Here is a 24,465-nt window from a genome sequence, read left to right as displayed (position 1 = left end):
ATTGGAAGTATGTTGGGAGTTGGGGATAATCTTTTATGAGTATTCAATGAAAAAAACAAATGACTCAAAGTAACCAAAAATGAAACCAAATAAGACAAACGTAATCCTGCTCGAATATTTCCTTATCCAACTTCAACTAGCATTGCTACGACATATTCTACGTAGTTCAAAAACAAATCAGCTGAGGTGCACGATTCTTTGAGGCTCAACATTTGCAAAAAAAATACAAGGATGATCGAAAGAGCAAAAGAAGCGAAGTTTCAAAAACATAAAAATAGCAATTCTGAGGGAATTATTTGGAGAGTTATTCTTAGTAACATCGTTATCATTTCTCCCTTTTTTTTTTCAAGAAGTGGAGACAAAATTTGGCAAATTTGAATTTTTGAAATTAAAAACAAAAGTAGGTCTCGTGACTGTTCCAAAAATTGGGTCTCGATTCACTTAAGGGATCATCGGATTCATCCAAAATTATTTCTTCAAGCTTTGATTTAAAAAAAAAAAATTCTCTTCGTTGCTACATTTGGATCAGGGGCATCTTCGACTCTCGAAAATGGATTTCGTCTCAATAAATATTTGAAACAACCGGACTAAGTACAAGAACAAAAATAAATGAGGAAAATTCTGAAAAAATGTCATCATATGTTCATTCCATCTCCATAAAAACTCAAAAGACGAATTTTATTCTCATTCGGTTTGACCCCAAGAATTTTCCTTTCTTCGTGCTTCAGTTACAACGATGTCACAGCAACAAAAGTTGAACTTGGATCGAGATCACATTTAATCGAAAAATTCGGCACAAACATCACACTTCATCAAGCATGGCCATATATTTTTTTTTTAAGAAGGAAATCGAGCACCTGAATCACGCGTTATTCCTGACTAAAGCAAACTTTCGACATCATTATTGAACCTTTTACACATCGAAGCGATAGAGACGAAAATTGAAAACAAAAAATAAGAAAGAGGGACTGGGGAGAGTAAAAAGGGAAGAAGGAGAAAACAGGATATAAAATAATCACACTTTTCAAAAAAAAAGAAACAAAACGCTGAATCAGTCGACTATACTGTACGGCAGTATATGTATTAAATCATCGTTTAACGTTCTTCTGGCGACCATTTCGTGCCATTCTCTAAACTCACTATTTTGGTTATCGCTGGATTCTGCGGTCCCATCGGCAGCTGGTATACGAGTAAAAGGTGAATGTGTCATACAACCATTAACGCCATCCCATTGCTGCTGTAAGTATCTATCCACATCTTCATCTGTGATTGGTTTAGGAGTAGAAGGAGGCGACGGTTCGGGCGAACTCCAACTTATTTCGTTTATGTTTAAAGGCGGTAATTTGGCCGTAATGGAGGCTATTTCTCGTTCCACTCGTGTCTCCGGATCGAGCTTGAGGTGTTGTTCTAGTTTAGCAGATTCGGTAATGGAGGCGATTCCGGATCCGGCAAAGTTGGACGACGTAGGATCGCCGTCGGTAGAGTGGATATTATTAGAAAGACTAGGCATGATTGAGGTGGACGCTTCGGTTCGCGAGTTCAATCCGGCCACCAGTTCTTCGGTGGTTTTAACGCGAGCAGTCTTCGACATAGCGACTAATTTCTCCTTGAGAAGATCGTCCTCGGTGACGCGTTTCTTGTTCGCTTTTTTACGACTACGTTTCTTAGGCAACGCCGGATCAGGCTGTGGAACACTTTCAGTAACCACGGTAGAAGGGTGACCATCGATAGACGGTGCATCGTCGTCAGCCATCATCACAGTCGACGGTTGATCGCGTAAACGCGAGTATTCGTCGTCTTCCGTAGTCGCAGGTTCTGATTCTGCTGCTACAGCGGCGGCGACGACGACAGGCGACGGCGGCAATGAAATGTCGCGAGGTTTATCGACGAACATAGCACCGTTTGCTTTACTCGCTTTGGCTGGCGGTTCGCCGATATCTGGCGACGCTGCTTTCCTTAAACGTTTATTGGCTACGTGCGTTTTAGGCACGGATTCTACTTTAGGGTCGCGTCCACCCGGCGACAAGGAAGATGCAGGACTCACTATTCCGTCGTTTCGACCCACTGACAGAGCTGGCGATATAGACGGCGTACCGATGCGTTCGGCGGATCTGTGTAAAGAGGAACGTATCGCGTTCGTGCCATTATGCTGAGGCACTGCGAGCGATGCGGACGATGAAGAAGATGAAGAGTACGACGACAAAGTCGACGCTGGAGCTATCACGTTCGGAGTTATTGCCGGCGATAAGGCGCGATTCGCTGATGCTGACTGCGACGAAGAGTTTTCATTGATCATGTCACGCCACTGACGTACCAGAAGTTTAGCTCGTTTCGCCAACGCTTCATTGTTGGTTTTTCTCCGACACTCGTTGATAAGTTTGCCCAGTCGTGTTGTCTACATGAAAATACACAAAATGTATCAACGACGTCATACGTACAAAACTACAATCGGAGAATTATATTTAAAGCGAGGTGTTCGGTCACACTTTTCGGTATATTTTTTCAGGTACATTTTAGGTGACTTTTTTTACACTAGATTTTCGTTTTCGAACGAAACTTCACGAAAAATATCATAAATTTCATAGAAATTGGATCGTTTCCTAGGGCAGAATATGCAACTGAATTTTAGCAGTTCCCTCTAGACTAAGATTTATTCATCCTTAGACAATCCATTACTCCAAAATTTAGTTCAAAATAATTCTCAGTTCCCCATTAAAAGAAAAAAATGTTCAGATATCTACACCAACGAATCGAACCATCATCGAAATGAAAGCAGAACTGTACACATCATACAAAGGTTATGTAACTGGTAACGAAGAGAGCAGATTTATTATTCACATGAAACCACACAACGTCCAATTTCAACGATTACCAAAGTATCTGTTGTAATTTCATTCAACTACGATACACAATACCTCCATGTAGTACCATCAAGACACCTTACCAAACTACAAATACACGCGACCGAACGTTTGAAAATCATATCATTTAAAAATCATTGATTTTGTAATTGAAATAATATCCAACAAAACCCAGAGACCAAAATACTTTAAGAAGAGGAACCATTTCGAAACATTTTCCCATTAAAATTAGCTTAACAATCCAGATATCTAAACAACGCATAAATTAACCGAATAAACGAAACGTTGGTCAAGACGCGATGAAATTAAGCCAATTCCTATGCAAATGTATTCATCTAAAAAGAAACTGAATCATTCATAATGACACGCGGCAGTGATACGTGAGATTCTTCAGGCACAAATGCCAAAATATAGGTAGTGATTTTCTACTATAGGTTTTTGCCATCGAAAATGTCACCATACTTTACTCGCGATCTATGTTATATGATTCGAGAACTCTATCGATCAATGTACCTCAAGTATTTCCAGTGTGATAGGTGTTTTCTCCAACACAGCCACAACTTCAAATACAGTAGGCATATCCACAACCTAGAAAAATACGCTCATTAGTAACATTTCAATTACACAAAATGCCATCGTTGGCATCTTTAGATACATTGGTTTCGTGATGATTGGCAACTTCTGGTAGAAGTTCCAATTAGTAATAGTACTCGAATGCGACGGTTATAAATGCATATTGATTAGATCACAGTTAGGGGTGAATACGTTGACTTTTTTTTTTTTTGGACAAGATAAGTAATTTGAGTGTTTGATGATGATGATGTAGAAGATGCCATAGAAAATGTAGTTCGTTGTGTCAGAGTTCAAGAATGAAGATCTCAATTCGGGGAGGGTTCGGAAGAACCACTTTTACGTAACATGTGTGATGGTCAAGTAGAGATTTTGCGGACGTGACATCTGTCCCTGTAATAAATCCACCCGAAATTTACCAAAAACACAATTATTTACTAATAACGTTGATAAGGTAACTTGGATACATTTCGATGGAAATTTGGTGAGGTTGAATTGCGATTATGACGTGATAAAAATTTCCCAAATGAAGTATAGGTTTTTATTTTGAGAAAAAATAGCGAAACAACAGGTGTCCATTAAAATTTAAGTTAACTAAAAGATTTACTAACGTTATTGAGATAAAATTTAAAATGACAAACTCGAATAGTTATCGTACGCATGCGTATTAACCAATCTGCGCCTAAAAATACAGAATCGGGGGCAGTACGTCACTCAATCTACGTGCCGTAAGGCCATTTTTAATAAAATGTAAAAATAGTTACTTAATATATATTACATAAACCTGGCTGGAAAAAGTACTCTTCGAATGCTTCGGATGATCATAGGTAAAGTTAAACACTCAATTTTGTAGTATAATGCACTTTCTACGAAAGCGAACTCCGTAAGAGATAACCTACAAATGCATGTAAAACCGTCGCTTACGAATCATACTTCACAAATTACGAATTATTTTACGAAACCAACGCAGAATAGCAAAATCAAAGCTTACATTGTACTCCGAATCCAAAGCTCCTAATAACTTATTCGTAATTTCTTTAGGAGAATGCTGCATGAGGCCGTAATTGGTCTCGATATAGACAGCACCCCACGATACATTAAGCCAACTTACACTTATGGCCGACATCTACTATTGTGGCATTCTAACAGCCACTAACAGTGTAATAACATCGCGGACAGATATTCGTTAACGAGAATTTCCGAATGTGACGTCAACGTTTTCAGCCGAAGTGGCCGTTCGGTCGTGTTCGGTTCGTTCCGCCCCCTAAAACAGCTGTTTGGCTCCGCCTTTCGATTGTTTTGTGACGTGAACTGCGGCATTCGAACAACCGACGAAAAAGATAAACAGTTTTAAAATCCTACTTGAAAGACGAAAGTGTCGCGATTTTTTTCAGAAAATTATACGTAAAAATAAAAAGTTTTGTTTTTTCCTGCGAGAATTTTCTCGAAGAAATTTTTTAATCGCGTTATTTTTTTCTTTTATCGAGATTTTGAGCTAAAAATCGAATTTTTTACGAAATACGAAAAATAGGCGATCAATTTCACAGATGAAAGTGAATTTTTTTTATGACTTTTCAAAATTTTTCTTTTTTTATGACTTTGAAAAATTGATAATAACAATCCTTTCCTAATCAAAATTTGAATTTTGAAATTTGCAGAGGTTATTTTCAGCTATAAATGGATGAAATGCTGTAAAATTCGCTAAATTTTCTGTAATAATGTCAAACGTGAATCAGCACCTGTGAAATGAGTAGAATTGTCGCAGCGGCCACGGTAAGAGCCCTCAAAAGTAAACGTACCATACCGTCAAGAGCTGCTCTTGTTTTGGTAAGTTCTCACGAGTTTTTCCACTTATTTCTTATTTTCTTTTCATGTTCTATGAACGGGTTCTCATGCTATTTTTTAAATGAAATCATATTTTATATAAATGTCACGATAATGTTGTTTTGATGTCAGAGATGTTATGATTTACTCTCAAATTTTTTGTTTTTCAGACTCCCTCAGCTGTAGATAAAATCAAAAAAATACTCGATGGAAAATCAGAATACGTAAGTTTAATATCATCATCAGTGTAACTAGTATTATCTATGTGAATTCATGTCTCGTTTTCTTTCGTAGATTGGTTTGAAAATCGGCGTTAAGCAGCGAGGATGTAATGGGCTCAGTTATACTTTGGATTATGTCAAAGAAAAGGGAAAACTTGACGAAGAAGTTATACAAGATGGTAAGGTACTTTGAATAATTATTTCTTATTCGTCCGAGCGTAGCTTCATTGATATTTTGTGCACAGGCGTTCGTGTTTTAATTGATGCGAAAGCTCAATTAACATTACTTGGGACTGAAATGGATTACGTGGAGACGAAATTAGCATCGGAATTCGTTTTCAACAATCCGAATATTAAAGGTACCTGTGGCTGTGGAGAAAGTTTTACTGTCTAGTCTCTTTATTAAGAGTAGAATTTCCGCTAAAATATTTTTCTTGTTGATAATATTATTTCGTTTAAAATTTTTCTCGAAGTTCACCTATTCGCGTTTATCTAAAAATAGCAGAGCTGAAGTGAGGGTTTCTTTTTGAATACATTTGAAGTGTGTCAGATTTTGTCTCGATGTGTGTTTTCACAAATGTTATTAAATTTACTTGGAAAGCGAAATACACCATCGTATGTTATTGTTTTATAATTTCGATTTTAATTCCTTCTTAATAATTAAGAATTTTTCAGCGTGTTTTGATTGTCAAGGTTCAAAGGTTAGTTGATTTGAGTTATCTCTAACGGGAAACGCGTCAAAATCAGTATTAGATAAAACTTGATTCTTTTAACGAAGATCTCTAAGTATTTTGTGATAGCGAATCATTAAAAATAATTGCTCGTATTTTGAAAAAAATCATCAGTAGAAAATCGACCCCTCTGAAATGCTATTTTTATCTAGTCGGAGAGATACTTCGTCCATTTCTTCTGATTTTGACGCGTGTGTATTTCTGAAAAATACATATAGATAGACACAACATCTCGTCCAGAAAGCAATCTTCTTATCGACCATATTACGTTTTTGAAATCCTAATTAAATGATCAGATATTAATGATAGTCGAAAATCTAAAACCAATTTGCTGCAATTACCAAGTTTTATAATTCGATATTTTAGTAAACAATAATTACACTATTCAGACAAAATTTTAAAATATGAAACGAAACAACTGGCACATCAAATGCAGCTCAATGTTGCGTCATCTTCTTTCAGTATATAAAACTTTTGTCATTGTTCTGATTTGGCTTGAGAGTCCTATGACGATGTTCTTGCGCAACGTGCTGTTCATGTTTATTAAACCCGATAGAATTTCCTTGAAATTAAAACACAAATAAAATAACGAATTTTTTGCAATGAAAAAAAGTAAAATCTCGATTTACCTCCATATCGTTGATCGCTGTTGGGCAATAATTGATATCGTTCCATGTATTGCAAAGTAGCTATCGAGACATTATTGCAATTGCTACGAAAAGAAACATCGTTCACGGGTGATTTTTTATTATCTGTAAAGTCATTGTTAGCATTTATTATTTAGTAGGTACATTATGACGATGAATTACATTGATTAAATAGGTTGGAATGATTTAAATAAGATGGTAATGAAACTTACGGTATTCTACATCAGGTGACGTTTCAGACACATATTTCATAGCTACACTGTTCATACGAAAGCTTACATCAGGCGAGGCAGCTAAATTAGTCGAAATGAATTTGTTATTTTGATGATCATTTGTAAAGTTCCTAGAGGTTGAAAAAATTGTTAGATGAATATATTAAAACAAGTTTTATTTAAATCGAAAATAATTACTTTTCATTTTGATTCCGGTTTTCGAAGTTTATACCCATTTTTTGAAGTTGATCTACGGTGGCTTTTTTAATCAGTTCAATCGTATCAGCGTTAGGATCCAATGATTTGGGATTTTTCTGCATCAAATTTTTTACATCTTCCTATATGATAGAAAATCAGTTTTGTTTGAAATCAGGAATTCAAGAAATAATATGTATGATTTTTGACTTACGACAATATTATTATAAAATGTCCAGTCTACACGAATATTCTCAGAACCAAGTAATCTGAAAATAGATTTCAAAAATTGGTATTCAGTACGTACTGTAAAACCAACAGAAAGAATATTACAAAAGGTACTCACTGATCCTCATTTTTTTCTTTCAATGTCAACTGATGATCATGCGACAAATGCGGAGGCTGATTAGAGGAATGTTGAGATTGTTGAGTGACATGTTGATTCGTGCTGAAAATTGAACAAATGATATCATACTTCAAATAAAATATGTATTCTAGTCTCTGAATAGAAATATGTATAGTAATAGTTACTTCGATTTCTGAACGGTGAGCGGTGTTTGATCATATTGCTTAGGTGGCGATTGAGTATTCGTTGTTTGGATCATAACATGGTTCTCAAAGTTCAAAGGTCTCTCCCGCAAAGCATCACGATGATCAATATTTTGAAAATTTCCTTGATTACGGCAACAATCTGAATGACTTTTCGTTTGTTGCAATATTTGATTATACAATTTGGCAGGCTGGCCATTAAATTGAGGGTAATTATTGGTGGGTATCACAGCATCGTCGTTCACGTAATGTTTACCATTCGCTAAAATGTTTCCATTTGGAATTCGATTAGAGGAACAGCATTCATGGTTCGGGCATTTAACAGCGTTAATTACTGGAGTCGAAGGACTTCTTCCAGGAATGAGGTCATCTGTGTAGTTACATTTTTTCATTTCATTATTACACGAAGAACCAATGAAATGGGACGAATACGATAATTTCTGCGTCAGTTCTTCGACTCGTAATTGTAATAAATTAATCTGACTTTCGTAATTTTTGATAACTCGGTTAAATTCGTCTCTTGTAATGCAATTTTCTCCTAATTTATCGTATTTACATTTATGCTTCAGTAGAATATTTTCGATTTTTAATTCAGTTTTTTGCAAATCGTCGTATGAAACTTTAGTGTTCATTTTTCGTTCGAAATTTTTCAATATACGCTGAATGGAGGTAGAATGTTCCCAAGAATAATCAAGGCTATCGTTCGAGCAAGAAGTACAATGACAAGCTTTTCTTTCATCCGATGTACACTTGGGATTGTGATGATGTTGCAGGCCAACAATGGTTTCGTGATTACAGGGACAAACCGCATTTTCATTTTTATGGTGATGTGTTTCTGTAGCATTTAGTTCCAAAGTATTCGAGTCATTTTTTAGCCCGTGTGGTGAAAATGAAACTTTTTTCGCAGCGAATACACCACGGTCGTCCAGTTTCAGAGGTGTTCTCAAGGCGGTATTCGCGAGTGAAGAAGGAGTTGGCGATTTACTACTCGAAAGCGATTGATAGTGACGCTCCAAAATAAAATCGTTGGTATCCAGTAAGGAAGCGGATTGTTGGAAGCTTCTGCTTTGATGGGCCAAAGGCGAGTTGATCTTATTTGATTTACCAGAAGCGCAGTCAAAAACTAATGATACTTCTGGAACTTCTGGTCTGGCGCATATTTCCTGCAACAATAACGTTGAGAAGTAGAAAGCGCTATTAGAAACTTTATTAAAAATTAAAAAGTCTGAACAAGAAAATGTGTGTCTTACTTCCATTGGAGATGGCTTGAGCAGCGGACGAGGCATCAAATCATCTAAATTACTAGATGCCATCTTTTCCCACTGGTAATTGGGAATTCTCTCGAGAAGATATTGATAAGGATAGTGATGACTGATGATTCGTGTCGGTTATGACACTTCAACGTCAGTTATTGTAACAGATATGACATTACAATCACTGTTCGCATTTACGCAATTTTCACGAATGTACATGAATCAACGATGCAAAAAATATGATGCTTAATTTTCTAATCAATGGGAAAACTGGAAAAGTTAATCACTAAATTATAACTTTTTTTCTTCGCGGTTTTTTCAGGTTTTGTTTTTATTTCACAAACGTAGACTCCAAGATAAGATGGCCTTGTGAGTTCATTTACCAAAAAGATGACGCTCCTCGGGTTTTCATCAAGTAGATACTCAGCCGCCGCACAGAAACTTTGCAGTAAGAGGGTCGTGCTTTTATGTTGTACAGACTATAAAAATGATGGCCGCTTACTTTTGCAAAATCCGGCGAACATGATGGCTTTCTTCTTTTATAATTCTGTCGAAATGATAAAACTGATTAGACAGCGCAAATGTCGATCTGTCTTCGATTACATTTCTTGAATTTCTCTGAAAACTAATTTCGAAAAAACGATTGAAATGATGAAAATATACAATAATTTTAAAAATATGTGCGGAGTGCTTCGGTGAGTGTTGACTGTTGATAAGAGTGAAATAAATGAGAATTTCAGAATTGCGTGTGTTTACGGTTCTTTCCGGAAATCATCGACTACAGTCGAATGGGTATCAAAATTGGCCAAATAAAAGAGAAACGGAACATTTTGGACATTTTTTAATTTTTTTATAATCGAATTTAAACGAGTTATATGGAATTATAAATCTAGAACGAATCTTTTCCGCATTTATAAGCTCGAATTATAATATATAATTTTTCAATTTAAAAATGCGAGTAAACGTCGTTTGTAACACGAAAAAACAAAAAATTGCTTCGCATCAATCGCACAATCGCATCGCATCCTCTTATTTTTCATTTTTGAAAATTTTTCACACAATTTTGTACCCACTCGATAAAGTTTGATAAAAAATTAAAAAATTGAAAAGAAAAACAATGAAAATTTCAACTGATAAAAAATTAAAAAATTGAAAAACAATGAAAATTTCAACTTTAACGGATCGGAACGCATTTTTTTGATTTTTTACCTGCAAATTGTGATCTCTCGGTAGTCGGTATCGGTGTTCCTGAATCCTGATGAATTTCTGCGAATCGATTTTCTACTATATTTTTTTCAAGTGCTCTTCGCTTAGTGATGAAACCAATGACAATCGGAACTCCAAATACATCGTTGAATGCTTCTGGATTATTTGACACGACGTCCGCTTCGAATTCTCAATTTCTTCCGTCTTTTTTACTGGGAAGTGAACCGGGAAACGACTCGTTGTATTCATCTCCTAAACTCGCTTCTCCGACCAAGTCGCAGTACAACGCTTTACAATCTTCTTTCAATTATAACATTCCAATCGACAGGTACTCGGCTTAATTCTCGAGTCGTAATTTCTCTTCTCTTCGATTATCCGTCTAACTGCGAGCGTATTTCTTTTTCAGGAATACGGTACAAAGTCCCGTTTCCACGGCAGAAAAACGATCATAAGCTTAGCAGATTACAGCATATCGCATCCTCTGAATAATACTAACTTAACCAACGAAATTTCCATTAGCAATACTTACAACAAGTAATCGATCGATTTTACCTTTTACATCGCTTATCTGAAAACTTTCTTTCGTATTTTTAACGCCATTTCCAACGATTTCAGTCGAGACTTTCAAGCTGTCGGCGATTTTAATGAAAATTGGGTAACGATATTTGGTTTTACACCGTCTCAGATCGACCTAGTCTTGTCGTATTTCGTGCGTTATGGTCAAATTGTCGACAAAAGATATTCGTCGAACGGAGGTAACTGGATTCACGTTAAATATTCCAATAGACGAGAAGCTCAATCAGCTTTGTCACAAAATGGCAAACAGATATCGTCCAATTTAATGATCGGCGTCGTTTCGCGTAAAGATAAAAGTACGTATTTTTCGCCCGAACCTTATCGTATGATCGCCTATTTTATTCGAATAATACGTAATCGTCTTTTTGTTTTGTTTTTCATTTTCGTAGCATCATTCGGAAAGTTTGACGAATCGGTCTTTATCTGTCCATCCGAGACTTATTCACCGAGACCAGCATTCGGTCCGATGTCACCGCCATCAAATATTCGTCGTTTAACCGTAGCTAATAATGAAAATGAGGTAAATAGTAATTTTCACGACTTATATACGTATGCATTATCGTAAATACGTAACCCGAATAATGCGATGCCTACGTTTTTATGTCGCAGGTCGTATCTTTAACCAATGTTCCTACCAAAAGCTCGGGAGTTGTATCGAAAACCATGGAATACTTTTGCCAAAAACTCCCTCTCTACACTCGTAATTTGAGACTTGAGTTACGTGTTAATTTTATGTTTCGAATTAATTTATACTAGAGTATAACGGAAAATATCGTGTATTATCTGACTTTTTCGCCAGTCATTTTGTATTTGTATTCATTTTATTAATTTTTCATCTCTTTTGAAAAAGTGTCGTAAAGTATCAAGTTTTTTAAATAAATTTTTTTCTTCTTCATTGTGCTTTGCTTTGATTCAAGAAACAAATCATCAGAAATTAAATTGAAGAAAAGAGATCCCATTTTTAAACTCCAACTGGTGAAAAAAATGAACAAAAAGCTTGAATATCACGCTAATCAATAATAAACAACAACAGTTTAAAGAAAACGAACTCAGTAGGTATGTATATAGGTATATTACCTTGCAAAGAATATCATACGAAATATACAAAACATCGTAAAAATATAACTTAGTTTATTGGAGGTAACGTGATCGGAATTTTTGGATATGGTACAGGAATTTGGGGAAAATCCATAGGAAGTGGGGGAATTTCAATCTGAGGAATGTCTGGTTTAATTTTGGTAGCAGCTTTTTGCTGAAAGTCTGCTAACGCTTCTTTAAGGAAATTTAAAGCATCAGTTTTGAAATGTTTAAAACATAAATAAGAGATCACGCCAACGCCAGCAACAACTAAGCCACCCAAACTATAAGCGCCGTACAGGATACGTTCATGCGATTTGTATCTTGCTTTTAACTCGGCCATTTCATTGTTCAAGTTAGTGGTCATCGTATCTATTTTTGAATCGACTTGGAGTATTGCAACATTAACTGCCTGGAATTCAAATTAACTTAATTACATTTCTAATTGTGTAAGTTATGATTAGGTACTTTAGCGAATGTCTTACATCGACCGAAGCAGCAAGATTGTTCATGTTGTCATCGTAGGTTCTCACCCTAATGTTACTTTCCGTTAACTGGTTGACCAGTGTAGTACAAAACACGCCTAAAATGTGAACGATTTTCATTTAAAAATGAACATAATACTATAATTTTAACCTTTAAATAATGAATAAATAATGTATCATACCTTCTACGCCGTTATTCATTATATTTTATTCAAAGCAAGCTAACTACCAATATGTAAAGATCTAGATTACCAATATAGAATGATAAAAGTTCTTGATTACAGAATTTGATGAATATTACCTAATCCAAGAATGGCGATAATCGCGAAAATCTGTACAATTTCACAACCGGAAGATGAATCAAAACTCAAAATTTATGGTATATAAAGTTCAGCTGAACTTCAAATATTATTTTATTTCAATTCAGTCTTCTGAAGTTCCAGTCTTCATCAAAAGTTTCGAAGAGGAAGAATCAAAAAATCAAGAGACGCCTGACGCGTATTTTGACATTGCACGCAAGATGTGACACTCCGTTCATTTGGAGTGGAAATTCCGATTCTTTTTCGCTCGTATCAGTTTTCTGGACTTGAAAAAATTTTTGTGACTAAATATGATCTATGATTGCGTTTGCGATTACGACATCATTAAAAAATAAAAAATAAAAATGTACATGGAATAATATTAATCATTTTCAATTCTGATTTCTGAACTATGCATATGCAGAAGTGGTTTATTGTATATCAGACATTGAGGAAGTAAATTGTAAATTCGATTCCATGATGTTTTGTTGCTTTGTTTATTTTAAATATCGCCGATGAACTCTGTTCCAGTGCTACATACATAATGCATGCATATCAATAATTATGTATTCTCATTGATTTACACAATATTAATTACATTTTGCTCGTAGAATAATTTGTAATTATCATTTTTGTGTATATGAATATCTGCCATGTGGTAGGGAATAGTCAATCAATATCAGAATTCACTAATTCAGATATTCTATGAAAAGGTTACTGCCATTTTACGAGCAAAATATAAAATAATAAATATTTAATGAATTATTTTATTACATTGTTAGCGATGTGTGATCAACTGATTATAGAACAAACGTTTTTTTCGATTTGAAATTTGAAATGGGTTGATTGTTGCGAAGAGCAAAGATGCTACATCGCATCATATCATATTAGATTAGCATAGTTTTCAGTGTTTTCACATTTTTAAATTTTAATAATGTAGTGATCGAATCGAACTTGATAAATATCTAAATGTCAATGACAACATGAAAGAAATTTGAGGTAAATGAGAATAAATAGACGTGAATAATAAGTACATATTATTTAATTCGGCATCGCCGTACTTGATATTCCGTGTTGAATGTTGAGTTGATCAAGTTGATGCTAAAATTTTTCCAAGTCCAGCCTCCACTCCTCCACTCCTCCAGCGGCTCCAGCAGAGCAACAGAAACAGAAACTACAGAAAGTAGATAAGGCGAATCGGTCCTCTGAACGACGCATCTGATTGGTCGAATGTCACATCCCGCGTGCGATGTCAAAATACGCGAAAAGCAATAACAAAAGGTGATTGATATCAATTAATTTGTTAATTAATTTCTATAAAACCAAAGCGAAATAATTATTGCAAGTATCGCTGTTGTTTTGTCTTTTATTTTATTAGATTTTGAAGATTTTCAACTAGTTTTGCCTGCATACGTAAGATATTCTATTTAAAATTCAACGTTTTTGCATCCGAAATACTATGTCAGTGTTTTATTCTTAAAGCTCTTCGTGTCATCTGAAGACCGCCATGGAAGACGACGATCAAAATTACAGTGAATCAGAAAACTTTGATTCGGACGTCAGTGAAATTGACGGACCTTTTCCAAGTGCGGTACGAATTTTCAGCCTCTTTCGCGAAGCACTTCCACCGAACCATGACGACAACTCTACCGACGGAGAAAGTACTGACTCTGATGAACAATTAATGGAACCTTCTGCGTTTCCCGATGATAACACAAGAACTTTGCCATGTGAACATAAAGTAAATGAAAATTCTTACTGCGATCTTCATAAGTTCCAGGTTATTAAAAATTTACTATTTCAGTACCTCGGAGAATTAGAGCAGATAAGAGGAAGGATAATAATGGATGATGATTCTATACAGAAGATCCCTCTTTTAATACCTTCGAATCCTGTGATGTTAGTACCTGGACAGACAGTGCCCTTGATTGAGAATCAAGAAAGTGGTATTAATGTTTTGAAATACGCAGTCGAAAGTGATCACATATTCGGAATAATCTCTTCGGCTTTCTGGTAAGTGATAGATATGCGAGGTAAATTACAATTTTCGAGTGAGATATTGATATTGGTTTCTTTTCAGGGACCCTAATAAAAAAGTAAGCAATGCAGTTGGCACCACCGCTGAAATTTACGAGTATGCTCAAACGGAAAATGGGTTCATTATTAAAGCCAAGGGAAGGCAACGTTTCAAAATATTGAAAGTTACTTCGGAATTGATGAAGTAAACCAACTTGTCCATTATATGTTTTTATTGTACGTAACTTGAAATATTGAATTTTTAAAATATTTTTCTAGCGATAGTTACATCAGATTTGCTTTCATAAAAATTCAACCGGAAGTTCGCTTGAATTCTGTGCTAGATGGTGTACAACTACCATCCTTGAATAAATTTCGTACTAGTCAACGTTTCAAGTAAATATATTCGCGCATATTTTCTTACAAAATATCTTCAAAATCTTTAATTTTGTTTTGTCTGTAATAGGTGTATGAGGAGAGAATCATGTCAAACAAGGTGGCCGGCGTGGACATATCGTAATTACGATGAAAAATACTTGGTGGATAGAGTAAAGAAGAAAGTCGCCGAACATTGTAAATGTTAGTATTTTCAAATTCGACGAATTTTACCTGGCATCTGTCTATTTTTTAATCAATGAATTACTTTGGTTGTAGTTAAAAATTTAGTTTTACCTGACGACCCTACCTCGTTATCGTTTCAATTATTGAAAATAGTCCCAATTCCGCAAAAAATGGTTTTAGAAGCATTGCAGTTGAACTCTCCCATCCAGCGTTTACGTTGGCTGCTCTTCATTTTAGATTCTCAGGTAACTAGAAATCATTTAGTACAATTTGAAAATATTATGGGATACTTAAAAATTGCAATGATTATTCGCCATTCTAGACGAGCAAGCTCTTATGCGTTACTTGTAAAACGAGTGTAGGATATCACTCTGATATATTCTCAATGAGTGCTGAAGGACCTCATGGAACTTATGTGAATTCTTTCGGTTACGTTCACGAGTTGATCACTTTGAAAAAAGTTAAAAACACGTATGCGCAAGGCCCACCAGAAACACAATACAGCTGGTTTCCAGGGTAAGCCTTTATTTCTTCTTCGAATAAATTCTACGTAGTTTTTTCTCGTTTCTACTAATATCCTATCTAATTGCAGATATGCTTGGTCGATTCTCTCTTGCAAATCGTGCCAGTATCATTTAGGATGGAAATTTACCGCTTGCAGCGATAATTTAACTCCTTCAGAATTTTGGGGAATTAAAAATAGTTCGGTTACAGTAAAAAATGACAAAAACATGGAAACGTCGGCCCCAACGCGAACTTTTCGTTATCGTTTCCGTGGTCCGAGATTTCATTAGGGTAGTTGTAAAAACTTAATTTTTTATCTTCGTTTTACAATTTTTTATTTACATCGTTCAAGTTTGAGGACGATTCTCGAACTTTAAATCGAATATAGCCAATCTCTACTTCTAAATGTAATATTTTATTTTTTCGCGATAAAATTTTTTGATTAGCTTCCGCTTTACTGTTTGTATGTACCTACTCAACGGTGCAATATGGCGTTTGTTTGATAGATTGTTTTATACCAAAGTTTTGAAATACTTGTTTGAAAAATCATCGGCACTCGTACTTACACATGAAATGTTGGCCATTTTGATGATGTCGTGCAAGATAATTTCCTACAAGTTTGGTATCGAACTATCGATCTATCTTGAATGAAGTTGTTCTGAAATTATAACCAACATGATTATAAGGCAAAAGGTTATTTTATTGATATGTTGATTGAAAAATATCAATTACGAAGTGTTGATGTATTATTTTGTAAAAGTTTACAATAAACGTATTGTTTTTCGCTCATTTCTCTTGGTATGGGCGTGGTTTTTTCCAGATCACCACGTATTAATGAAGTATCCCACTCCTTTTTCATAAAATATTTAAGTGACTAGATGGAAAACCAGATTTCAATAATTTTCAGAATTTATATTGATTCATAGGCGTATCTGATGAAGAACTATTTAAAACTTTCGAATGAACTTTTTCAACGAAGAACAGATTTAATGTATCTACTTGAACACGATTCAAACGGGCCATTTCTACACTTCATTTTTGAAGTCGATGGTGCATAGAAACTACAAATTATCATCATTCACTGCGCTGTAAATTTCGGAAATGACTAATCAAGAAAAAAAGCTAAGAAATTATATTTTTATATCAAACTACATTATCTTACGCCAATGATAACATTATTCACACAGAACTTATATAACTCCATTCACGATGTTCGCACAAGTGATGGATGATAAATAATTCAATACATTCAGCAAATCATATTTAGATTAACTTAACAGTCGAACATTCCAAAATGAATACAATTAAAGCTTGTTTAAAATGGTTAAACTTTGAAAAACACTAGATTGTTAGTTACATTACCTATCAAAAAATACATAATACAAGTACAAAATCTTCTTTAAAAACAAATTCTCCTGCAGTTCATTACCTGAAACCCTATCCCTCAAAATCCGATCATTTGTCGTACAATATATCAGCTGAGTAGAAATTAAACTATGTTGGGAGACGGAGAGAGGTCGTCAAAACGAACGCAGGCATTTTTCGATAGATAATACTTTTAGTATAACATGATTTACTCAGTAATAATAACAACATACAACAGTTTCTTCGATTTTAGAATTGAAAAGTTTCAGAACTTATTCGGACACAACAATGAAATTTGATCAAAGAAAAATTGTAAAATGATTCCCATCAAAACAGGATTTACTGAAATGATAAAAATTAAAAACACGACCAACATAAACACGAGCGATCAATTTACCCGCCTATACACAATACAAAAGAAATTGGATAAAAATTACGACACCTCCATTGCGGTTTGACTGCAACTGCTTTCATTAAATATCAAAGGTGTTGTATCATTTGATGGATCAGCTTGTCCATTTTCCGAATCGTCCCAATTGATTTTAAATCTGGTGACACGTGGTTCAGTTCCAAGTATGTTTCTAGTAACCTGAAGAATGAAGAAAACACTCCATTGAAACACCGTGTTTCCGATAATTACGAATAAGTATAATATTATTAGGTTGAATTACTTTGTCAAATTCCGGCACTGCGGGAGGATTTTCTTTCATTTCTGGATCATTATACTCGTTATTGATGAAATATCCTACACGGACAAACTCTTGTTTTTTATAACAACACGTTAGTAATACAACGGTTACGCCGATGGCATCAGCAACGGGAATTTTTGTTGCATCCGGTGGATCGGCCTATAACAAAAATGAACATGAAACACTAGTTTTTAACGATTTTATCAACTCAAAACGACACTTACTTCGAATACAAACATGTGCCTTCCTTCCGGAATAGGGCCAACATAAATTGTGTCTAATACTTGATCATATTGTTCGCTTTCTGCAGAACCTACGTATATCATTTTCCATTCTAAATCTGTAAAAGAAAAAGAGGCGAGAGTATATAGGTAAAGTCATCAGATATAATCAACGAAATTATCCAAACGCATAAATACCTTCTTGTAATTCTTCGATACATTCGAATGTCAGTTCAAACTGAAAGGGACTGTTGAAAGGAGAAGGATTATTCAGCACATTGACGTTGCATACTTGAACTTTAGCCATTTATACCGATTGAACTAATTTTCATAAATTAAGCGGAAACCAATTCATGCACGTACAAGCACGGATTCGAGTAAAGGAACAAAAGATACAAATCACTATAATGGCAGATTATAATTGACTGAAATGACAAGCACAATGAAAGTATTTATGAAATGAGACAAGTTATGCGAGATGAAAGATGAATCAACGATGTGGTTATCAAAAACACTAAAATACTCGAATCAATCGACACACTAGCAGAATGTAATACTTTCAAACGTTAATTAAATCGTTATGAAAAACAAGGCAAAGGTCACATAAAATTCCAAACAAGTAAAATTACGATTAAAGGCGCAAAAGTTAATCCAAAAGATCAAAAATCGTTCCGAATTTTCCCTCCAAATTGATTGAAACTTTTTTTTCATTTATTTCTGGATTTTTCCTCTCATAAATTCAGTCAAATCCACAGATGAAAAATAAAATTAGTCAAAGAACACCTTTGTTTTTGAAAAATGCCTAACCTGATTTTTTTGAACATCTTTTAGTTTCAACTTTCACCGCTAGTCTGCGCTAATTTTTTCTCTTGTCAGCACTCTATTTTTTTATCAACGAGATTATCTACTCTCTTTTCTATTCTCTATTTTTGTATTTTTCGTACGTTGCTAATTCTAATCTAATAAATTACAGAAGAAAGTGATCCAATTTTTACATTAATTAGTGTGCATTTATTCAACAGTCAAATTAATTATGTGTGAAAGTATTTGAACGCGTAGAATTATAAAAATCATTTTCTATGTATGTGCTATAATTAACCTAGTAGTGTTATTTCGCTGGTTTTTTCGTTGGTGTTGCGATGGCTGAAGATCAACAATATCCTTTGCACGAATGTGTTTTTAGTGGCGATTTAAGAAAATTATCCGCTTTATTAAGATCAGATAATGACATCGCCAAGAAGGATAAACATGGTATTTCATCTATATTGATTCTGTGCTTGGATTTTATGTATATTCGATATCTAAAATGGTCTCTTTTTTTCACAGGCAATACCGCCCTGCATTTAGCTGTTATGTTAGGAAAAAAAGGTGACTATATATTTGATTAGTGATTAATCTGTTTCAAGAATTGGAAATAAATTTACGTATATTGTTGCAGAATGTGTTCATTTACTGTTAGCTCATAATGCTCCTGTTAAGGTGAAAAACTTAGCTGGCTGGAGTCCGTTATCCGAAGCAATTAGTTATGGCGATAGACAGACAAGTAATAGAAATCAATCTTTTTTAATGAAATGACATGTTTACGCATATTTCAAGTGAAATGATGTTTTGAAAATAGATTCGTGACGTAGTATAACAATATAGCGTGCCATTGAGTTGTTTCATTAAACAACTTTATGTGTATTTACATTGTGCAATGTTTAACTTAAATGTTACAATCGATATTTCAGTATTATCATTATTGCGAAAATTTAAGCAGCAGTTAAGAGATACGATGGGAGAAAGGAGGCCGAATTTGCTCGCTGGATTGAATAAAATGCAAGATTTCTACATGGAGTTGAAATGGGATTTTCATAGTTGGTGTATGTAACGACTACTGCGATATATTAGCTATTGATTGTGACCGACTCCTAATCAAATTTTTCCATCCGCAGTACCATTAGTATCTAGATTATTGCCATCAGATTTGTGCCGTATACAAAAACACGGCTCATCAATTAGATTCGACTCGACTCTCGTTGATTTCAACGATATGAAATGGGAACGCGGAGACATAACGTTTTTATTTAACGGTACAGCTCCTCCTAACGAATCGCTGATTATTATGGATAACGTAGCTCGTGTTTATCAAAGAATCAGACACGAAGTGAGCAGCAGCCATGTTTAATTATTATACTGATTTCGGGTGTCGAGCGTGTTATTGTACGAATTTATTTTCAGGAAACGGAATGCGAGATAGAAGATGAAGTTGATAATTTAATGAGTAATGATATTATGTCAGCACAAATGTCCACCAAGTCAATTACATTCACGAGAGCACAATCTGGATGGATTTTCAAAGAGGATAAACATGTGAGACATTTTTTTTTTAGTATTCGATGCTCATCCCAAACGGTAATTTTGCGATTTTTGACAATTTCGTATTATTATTTTTTTTGCGTTTTAGGAAATGGTCGGGCCATTCAATTCAGATTATTACATCGTTAACGGTATGGTACTAGAATCGCGTAAACGAAGGGAGCATTTATCTGAAGAAGATCTGCAAAAAAATAAAGCTCTTATTGAAACTTTCACTCGAGGTCATTCGCAAGCAACTAATGGATCACCGGAACAAGTGTGTTATTTTTTACTTCGTGGCATACTTATCGGAATGATTTGTAACGAATGGGCGAATATTCACTAATATATTGTTTCAGACGCCGGTTCGTCGAGAATCCCTCCCACCGCCCCCACCTTGTAATATTAGCTGGGAGGAGTACATCAATTGCGAACCTGGAAAATATGCAAATTTAGGACGACCTATGGTACTCAAAGAATCTGCTAGAGCTTATAAAGCTACCGTAGCGATGGTAATTTTTTTACTGGTGAAATTTTTATTTGGTTGTGGAAACTGTACAAATTGCCTTGTTTCGCATTCCAGAGTTCCGATTTTCCACTCTCGGTTGAAATGTTGCTAAGCGTTTTGGAAGTTATTGCGCCCTTTAAACACTCCACAAAGTTGAAGAAATTTGTTCAAATGAAATTACCTCCCGGGTTTCCCGTCAAATTAGGTAATTTTCGCGATATTTTTATTAGCATAGGGAATGTGTCGTGTTTGCTCGTTAGCAGTGGATAATTTTTTCTTGGCATTTTTAGATATACCTATACTACCCACAGTATCTGCTAAAGTAACATTCCAGCAGTTCAGATTCTTAGATGATGTGCCAGAACATTTGTTTGAAATTCCTACAGATTATCGCGAAGATCCCGACAGGTGTGACCAATTCTCAATTTATTCATAAGCTTTTTCTGTTTGGTCATTTTATATCAATTCAAACTTGACCAAGAAATGCAATTTTTTGATTTATTTCAAATTATCAAAATTGATTTTTTGTGATGGTGGGGGGGGGGGGGAGTTTCGGCCTTTGATCTAAGCACTGTTTAGCTCAGGACCGCTCGAGGTGAAGATGAGTGAAATCGAAAAACCTCAGGTCGAATTGGTATGAAATGACCGTGTTACGTTACGATTGTTCCTTCTAATCACGACGACTCTTTTTCAGGTTTCCTGATCTGTGACGACCAAATGACATTACTCTTATAGAATGGGAAAACTGCTGTCCTCTATCTATGGAAATACCATTAGATACCACGTATTTCGTGTTAATTTTCGAACCAGTTTGCTAAATCAGCACATTTTCACCCAACTTACTATTTATTCTCGTCGTTTATTCTGTAATATTTCATCCTATATTATTTCACCGATTTCATTATTTTTCGTGATTTCATTTTTTTTTTCGGCTGTGATCTCACTCTCATTCACGTGTAGTAAACGGAAATTTCGAAATTGATCGCGCTGAAACTCTTATATGATGAAGGCGTTTATCCCTTCTGTGTGTTTTTTTTTGTTCGCATCTATAATTATAAAGTTACCGCTTATTTGTAGCTTAAATTAATTTAACGCCTTATATATTATGTTAAGTTTTTCCTAATGTTTTCCTTTTTGTGTATTGTTTCCTAAGCGTCGATGCGTAATTGCAAATGTTTTCACTCTTGATTTTCGATTTCGTTTAAAGCAAAGTTCCTTTCGTATTACTACAAACATGTAAGCGAAGAAAGATCTAAATGTATTAAAGGTGGATTCAGCGAGCTGTTTTTTGTGCGTGTGTAATTAATCGTTTTGCGTACCTATTTATTTTTTCTGCGAGCAATTATGGTATCACCATATCTTACTATATCACATCGAGACCAAGTACTATAATATAGGGTAGTCGTAGTATTTATTTTGCGAATTACCAACGGTTAGATTTTTTTTATTCAATATTTCTACCAAATTTAAATGAGTTTTTGTAGTCTTTTGTAAAAATTTTATAATTTCGTTATCCTTTAGCGTTGTGTAGATATTTTTATTTCGATGGTATTTCGCTTTTACTCGTAGTTAGGTATTTGTCGAACCACTCAATAGTGTTCATTGGAAATTTCAATTCATACAAGCAATTTGTGTTAGGCTATACGATCTCACCTCGTGGTTTTATTTTCATGTGTCACATTAAATTTCGGTTTTAGCTTGAACACATTTTTTTTTTTTAGATGGCTATATTTTAGCGATAGTGTTGATTTTCACCAATACTCCCGATGACAATATCAAATGAATTCTAGTGCCAATCATAATACTATATTTCCTATATCTTTTCTTCAAACTGCCATTGAATTTTTCATCCTTTTTTTTACTACGTGGAGATTATAGTGACTATTCAGATAATAACCGTCTGAAATATGCCATCCAAACAGGAGCGGTGGATATAAAAGCGAATTTTTTCATCAACAATAATTCATCTCAACGTCATTTTTGTCGTCACCTTTGCTATATTTATCCATTTGCTCCTGTGTTTTAAGTTCTACAGTATTTTTGAGCACTGTGCTCGTCATTTAAAGCGAATGTTTATGTCTTTTTAAAAGTAGATTAGTAATGATGTTTTTTTTTTTTTTGGTAGATGTAATCTGAAATTACCTACAATGTAGATGTTTTTATTGAAATGTGTTAGTGGATATTTATTTGTCGTCTACTGTTAATGTAGGTAATAGTTTCTGGTTTTTTAGATTAAATGTTGAAACTTTCGCAATATTTGTAACGTCATTTTAAATACATTTTTTTTTTTCATTTTTTTCGACTTCCTACCTACCTGAATAAATCACATTTCGTTACTTGGAAAATGAGAAATGGTTGATATTATGGCGATACAGCTGTCCTCTAACTATACTGCAATTTTTAATTTACGAAAAAAAAAAAAATCGGCGTATATTCCTAAATGTTATGAAGTTTGATAAGGAAACCGTTCATTTCCATCAATGATGGTAAAAAGAAAAGTTGAAGTGAGAAGAAAACAGAACTTTAGCTAGAAATCTGTAATTCAAAGAATGACATAAAAATAGGATCGAATGATCGAATCTAACTCAATCAATTAATGAAGAACAATACATAAATGAATCAATAAAACCAAAGAAAGAATCTCGATTCTGTAAAGCAAAATGATCGTCAGAAATAGGTAGTATTTCAGATTTAAATTAAATAAAAACACTCAGAAACAGAAATTGAGATATTTCAGTTACCATCAGCTCATTCAATACGAATTTCTTGACAAGAATTTCACCATTGATTTATTCGCTACTTTAATTAATGGCGTTCCCAGTATCGCACAAAACAAGCCCTAATATTAGAATCGGACTTCTTGGAGTGTTCAGTGTTGAGTGTTTTGATCGGCCAAAGAAACATTGAGGTACCTAGGTAATTATCATATCTAAAGGAACTAAAAACAATGATTGAACCGTCACTAGCTGTGTAATATGATCAATTTGATCATTCATTTATGAAATGTGATTTTTTTTTTAGAAACCAAGCTTCGAATTTATTAATTTGAGCCAACAGCCAAGTCTATTCGAGCGGGAGCGACCTACACAAGTTACAGTTTCGTCTAAAACGCAAAGTGAGTTCTTAACGCTGAAGTTACTGCAGGATACTATACAGGGTGTCCGGGGAGTGGTGGTACAAACTTCAGATTTGAGGTCTGCGGTCTGCTTCAAAAACTTCTTAAATTTTAGAGTAAGAAAAAAAATGATCGTAAGAAAATTTGTTTACTTTTTGACCTAAATCTAGTACATACCTACTTATTCATTATCGCATTCATTTTTTCATCGGGATTTTTTGAAATTAAAAATCATTTAAGTAACCCCTTCACTTTATGTACAAGTTAGGCAAAAAGTCATGGTAGGTAATTTTGTTCATTTTTCAAGTGCTATCGACCCCCATGGTCAAAATTGGATTTTGGCTGTTGGATTTTGAAGACATATTTTACCCCTTCAATTTTCAAAATAGGCAACTTGTTTATCTTACGAATTTTTTTTACTCATATCCGGTTATATCCAAATC

The 24,465-nt window shown here is 34.6% G+C and overlaps 7 protein-coding genes and 1 pseudogene across 10 annotated transcripts in view; 4 read left to right on the top strand and 4 right to left on the bottom strand.

Annotated features, from left to right (window-relative positions):
• The window catches only part of LOC135836643 (mediator of RNA polymerase II transcription subunit 26-like), a 5,983-nt gene extending 1,426 nt beyond the window's left edge, over positions 1–4,557 (bottom strand). Inside the window, exons 1-3 of the mRNA XM_065351602.1 lie at positions 4,423–4,557; positions 3,375–3,449; positions 1–2,395 (exon numbers count right to left, since the gene is read on the bottom strand). The exon at positions 1–2,395 is cut by the window's left edge and continues 1,426 nt beyond it. Of these exons, the coding sequence (XP_065207674.1) occupies positions 1,052–2,395; positions 3,375–3,449; positions 4,423–4,557 (1,554 nt within the window). The 3' untranslated portion in view covers positions 1–1,051. The remainder of the gene's footprint in view (positions 2,396–3,374; positions 3,450–4,422) is intronic.
• On the top strand, positions 4,116–6,110 carry MagR (Iron-sulfur cluster assembly 1 homolog MagR). 2 transcript variants are annotated; one of them, XM_065351632.1, is made up of 5 exons: positions 4,116–4,258; positions 5,090–5,258; positions 5,426–5,479; positions 5,550–5,655; positions 5,722–6,110. In XM_065351632.1, the coding sequence occupies exons 2-5, from the start codon at positions 5,178–5,180 to the stop codon at positions 5,868–5,870; spliced, it is 390 nt and encodes a 129-aa protein (XP_065207704.1). In that variant the 5' UTR covers positions 4,116–4,258; positions 5,090–5,177; the 3' UTR covers positions 5,871–6,110. The 2 variants fall into 2 exon arrangements, with proteins under 2 accessions (XP_065207704.1, XP_065207703.1); XM_065351631.1 differs by lacking the exon at positions 4,116–4,258 and having other exon boundaries at positions 5,017–5,258.
• LOC135836641 (uncharacterized) lies at positions 5,425–9,763 on the bottom strand. The gene is made up of 8 exons (XM_065351596.1): positions 9,061–9,763; positions 7,793–8,973; positions 7,608–7,709; positions 7,476–7,530; positions 7,265–7,404; positions 7,067–7,197; positions 6,837–6,959; positions 5,425–6,769 (listed from the first exon to the last, which is right to left on the bottom strand). The coding sequence occupies exons 1-8, from the start codon at positions 9,121–9,123 to the stop codon at positions 6,666–6,668; spliced, it is 1,899 nt and encodes a 632-aa protein (XP_065207668.1). The 5' UTR covers positions 9,124–9,763; the 3' UTR covers positions 5,425–6,665.
• Positions 9,764–10,182: 419 nt separating this feature from the next.
• On the top strand, positions 10,183–11,740 carry LOC135836664 (nucleoporin NUP35-like; annotated as a pseudogene).
• Positions 11,741–11,898: 158 nt separating this feature from the next.
• Positions 11,899–12,900, bottom strand: LOC135836657 (uncharacterized). 3 transcript variants are annotated; one of them, XM_065351629.1, is made up of 4 exons: positions 12,709–12,900; positions 12,590–12,632; positions 12,408–12,505; positions 11,899–12,334 (listed from the first exon to the last, which is right to left on the bottom strand). In XM_065351629.1, exons 2-4 carry the CDS (start codon positions 12,606–12,608, stop codon positions 11,972–11,974), a joined length of 480 nt encoding a protein of 159 aa, XP_065207701.1. In that variant the 5' UTR covers positions 12,609–12,632; positions 12,709–12,900; the 3' UTR covers positions 11,899–11,971. The 3 variants fall into 3 exon arrangements, 2 of the variants coding, with proteins under 2 accessions (XP_065207701.1, XP_065207700.1); XR_010557072.1 differs by lacking the exon at positions 12,590–12,632 and having other exon boundaries at positions 12,709–12,898; XM_065351628.1 differs by having other exon boundaries at positions 12,590–12,900.
• Positions 12,901–13,960: 1,060 nt separating this feature from the next.
• Positions 13,961–16,576, top strand: ohgt (ohgata). The gene is made up of 9 exons (XM_065351606.1): positions 13,961–14,119; positions 14,189–14,447; positions 14,511–14,719; positions 14,787–14,927; positions 15,002–15,118; positions 15,189–15,301; positions 15,377–15,528; positions 15,606–15,799; positions 15,876–16,576. Exons 2-9 carry the CDS (start codon positions 14,214–14,216, stop codon positions 16,075–16,077), a joined length of 1,362 nt encoding a protein of 453 aa, XP_065207678.1. The 5' UTR covers positions 13,961–14,119; positions 14,189–14,213; the 3' UTR covers positions 16,078–16,576.
• A 328-nt stretch (positions 16,577–16,904) lies between these two features.
• Positions 16,905–18,790, bottom strand: asf1 (histone chaperone asf1). The gene is made up of 4 exons (XM_065351626.1): positions 18,261–18,790; positions 18,066–18,181; positions 17,824–18,000; positions 16,905–17,741 (listed from the first exon to the last, which is right to left on the bottom strand). Exons 1-4 carry the CDS (start codon positions 18,367–18,369, stop codon positions 17,586–17,588), a joined length of 558 nt encoding a protein of 185 aa, XP_065207698.1. The 5' UTR covers positions 18,370–18,790; the 3' UTR covers positions 16,905–17,585.
• Positions 18,791–18,987: 197 nt separating this feature from the next.
• LOC135836647 (ankyrin repeat domain-containing protein 13C) lies at positions 18,988–23,203 on the top strand. The gene is made up of 11 exons (XM_065351607.1): positions 18,988–19,313; positions 19,389–19,430; positions 19,501–19,605; positions 19,793–19,924; positions 19,997–20,208; positions 20,283–20,414; positions 20,509–20,676; positions 20,759–20,911; positions 20,983–21,112; positions 21,198–21,315; positions 21,602–23,203. The coding sequence occupies exons 1-11, from the start codon at positions 19,202–19,204 to the stop codon at positions 21,615–21,617; spliced, it is 1,320 nt and encodes a 439-aa protein (XP_065207679.1). The 5' UTR covers positions 18,988–19,201; the 3' UTR covers positions 21,618–23,203.
• The last annotated feature ends 1,262 nt before the right edge of the window (positions 23,204–24,465 follow it).

Source organism: Planococcus citri, chromosome 2 (assembly GCF_950023065.1).
Source record: "Planococcus citri chromosome 2, ihPlaCitr1.1, whole genome shotgun sequence".
NCBI classification, from domain to species: Eukaryota; Metazoa; Arthropoda; class Insecta; order Hemiptera; family Pseudococcidae; genus Planococcus; species Planococcus citri.
This window is presented reverse-complemented; position numbering and strand designations above follow the sequence as displayed.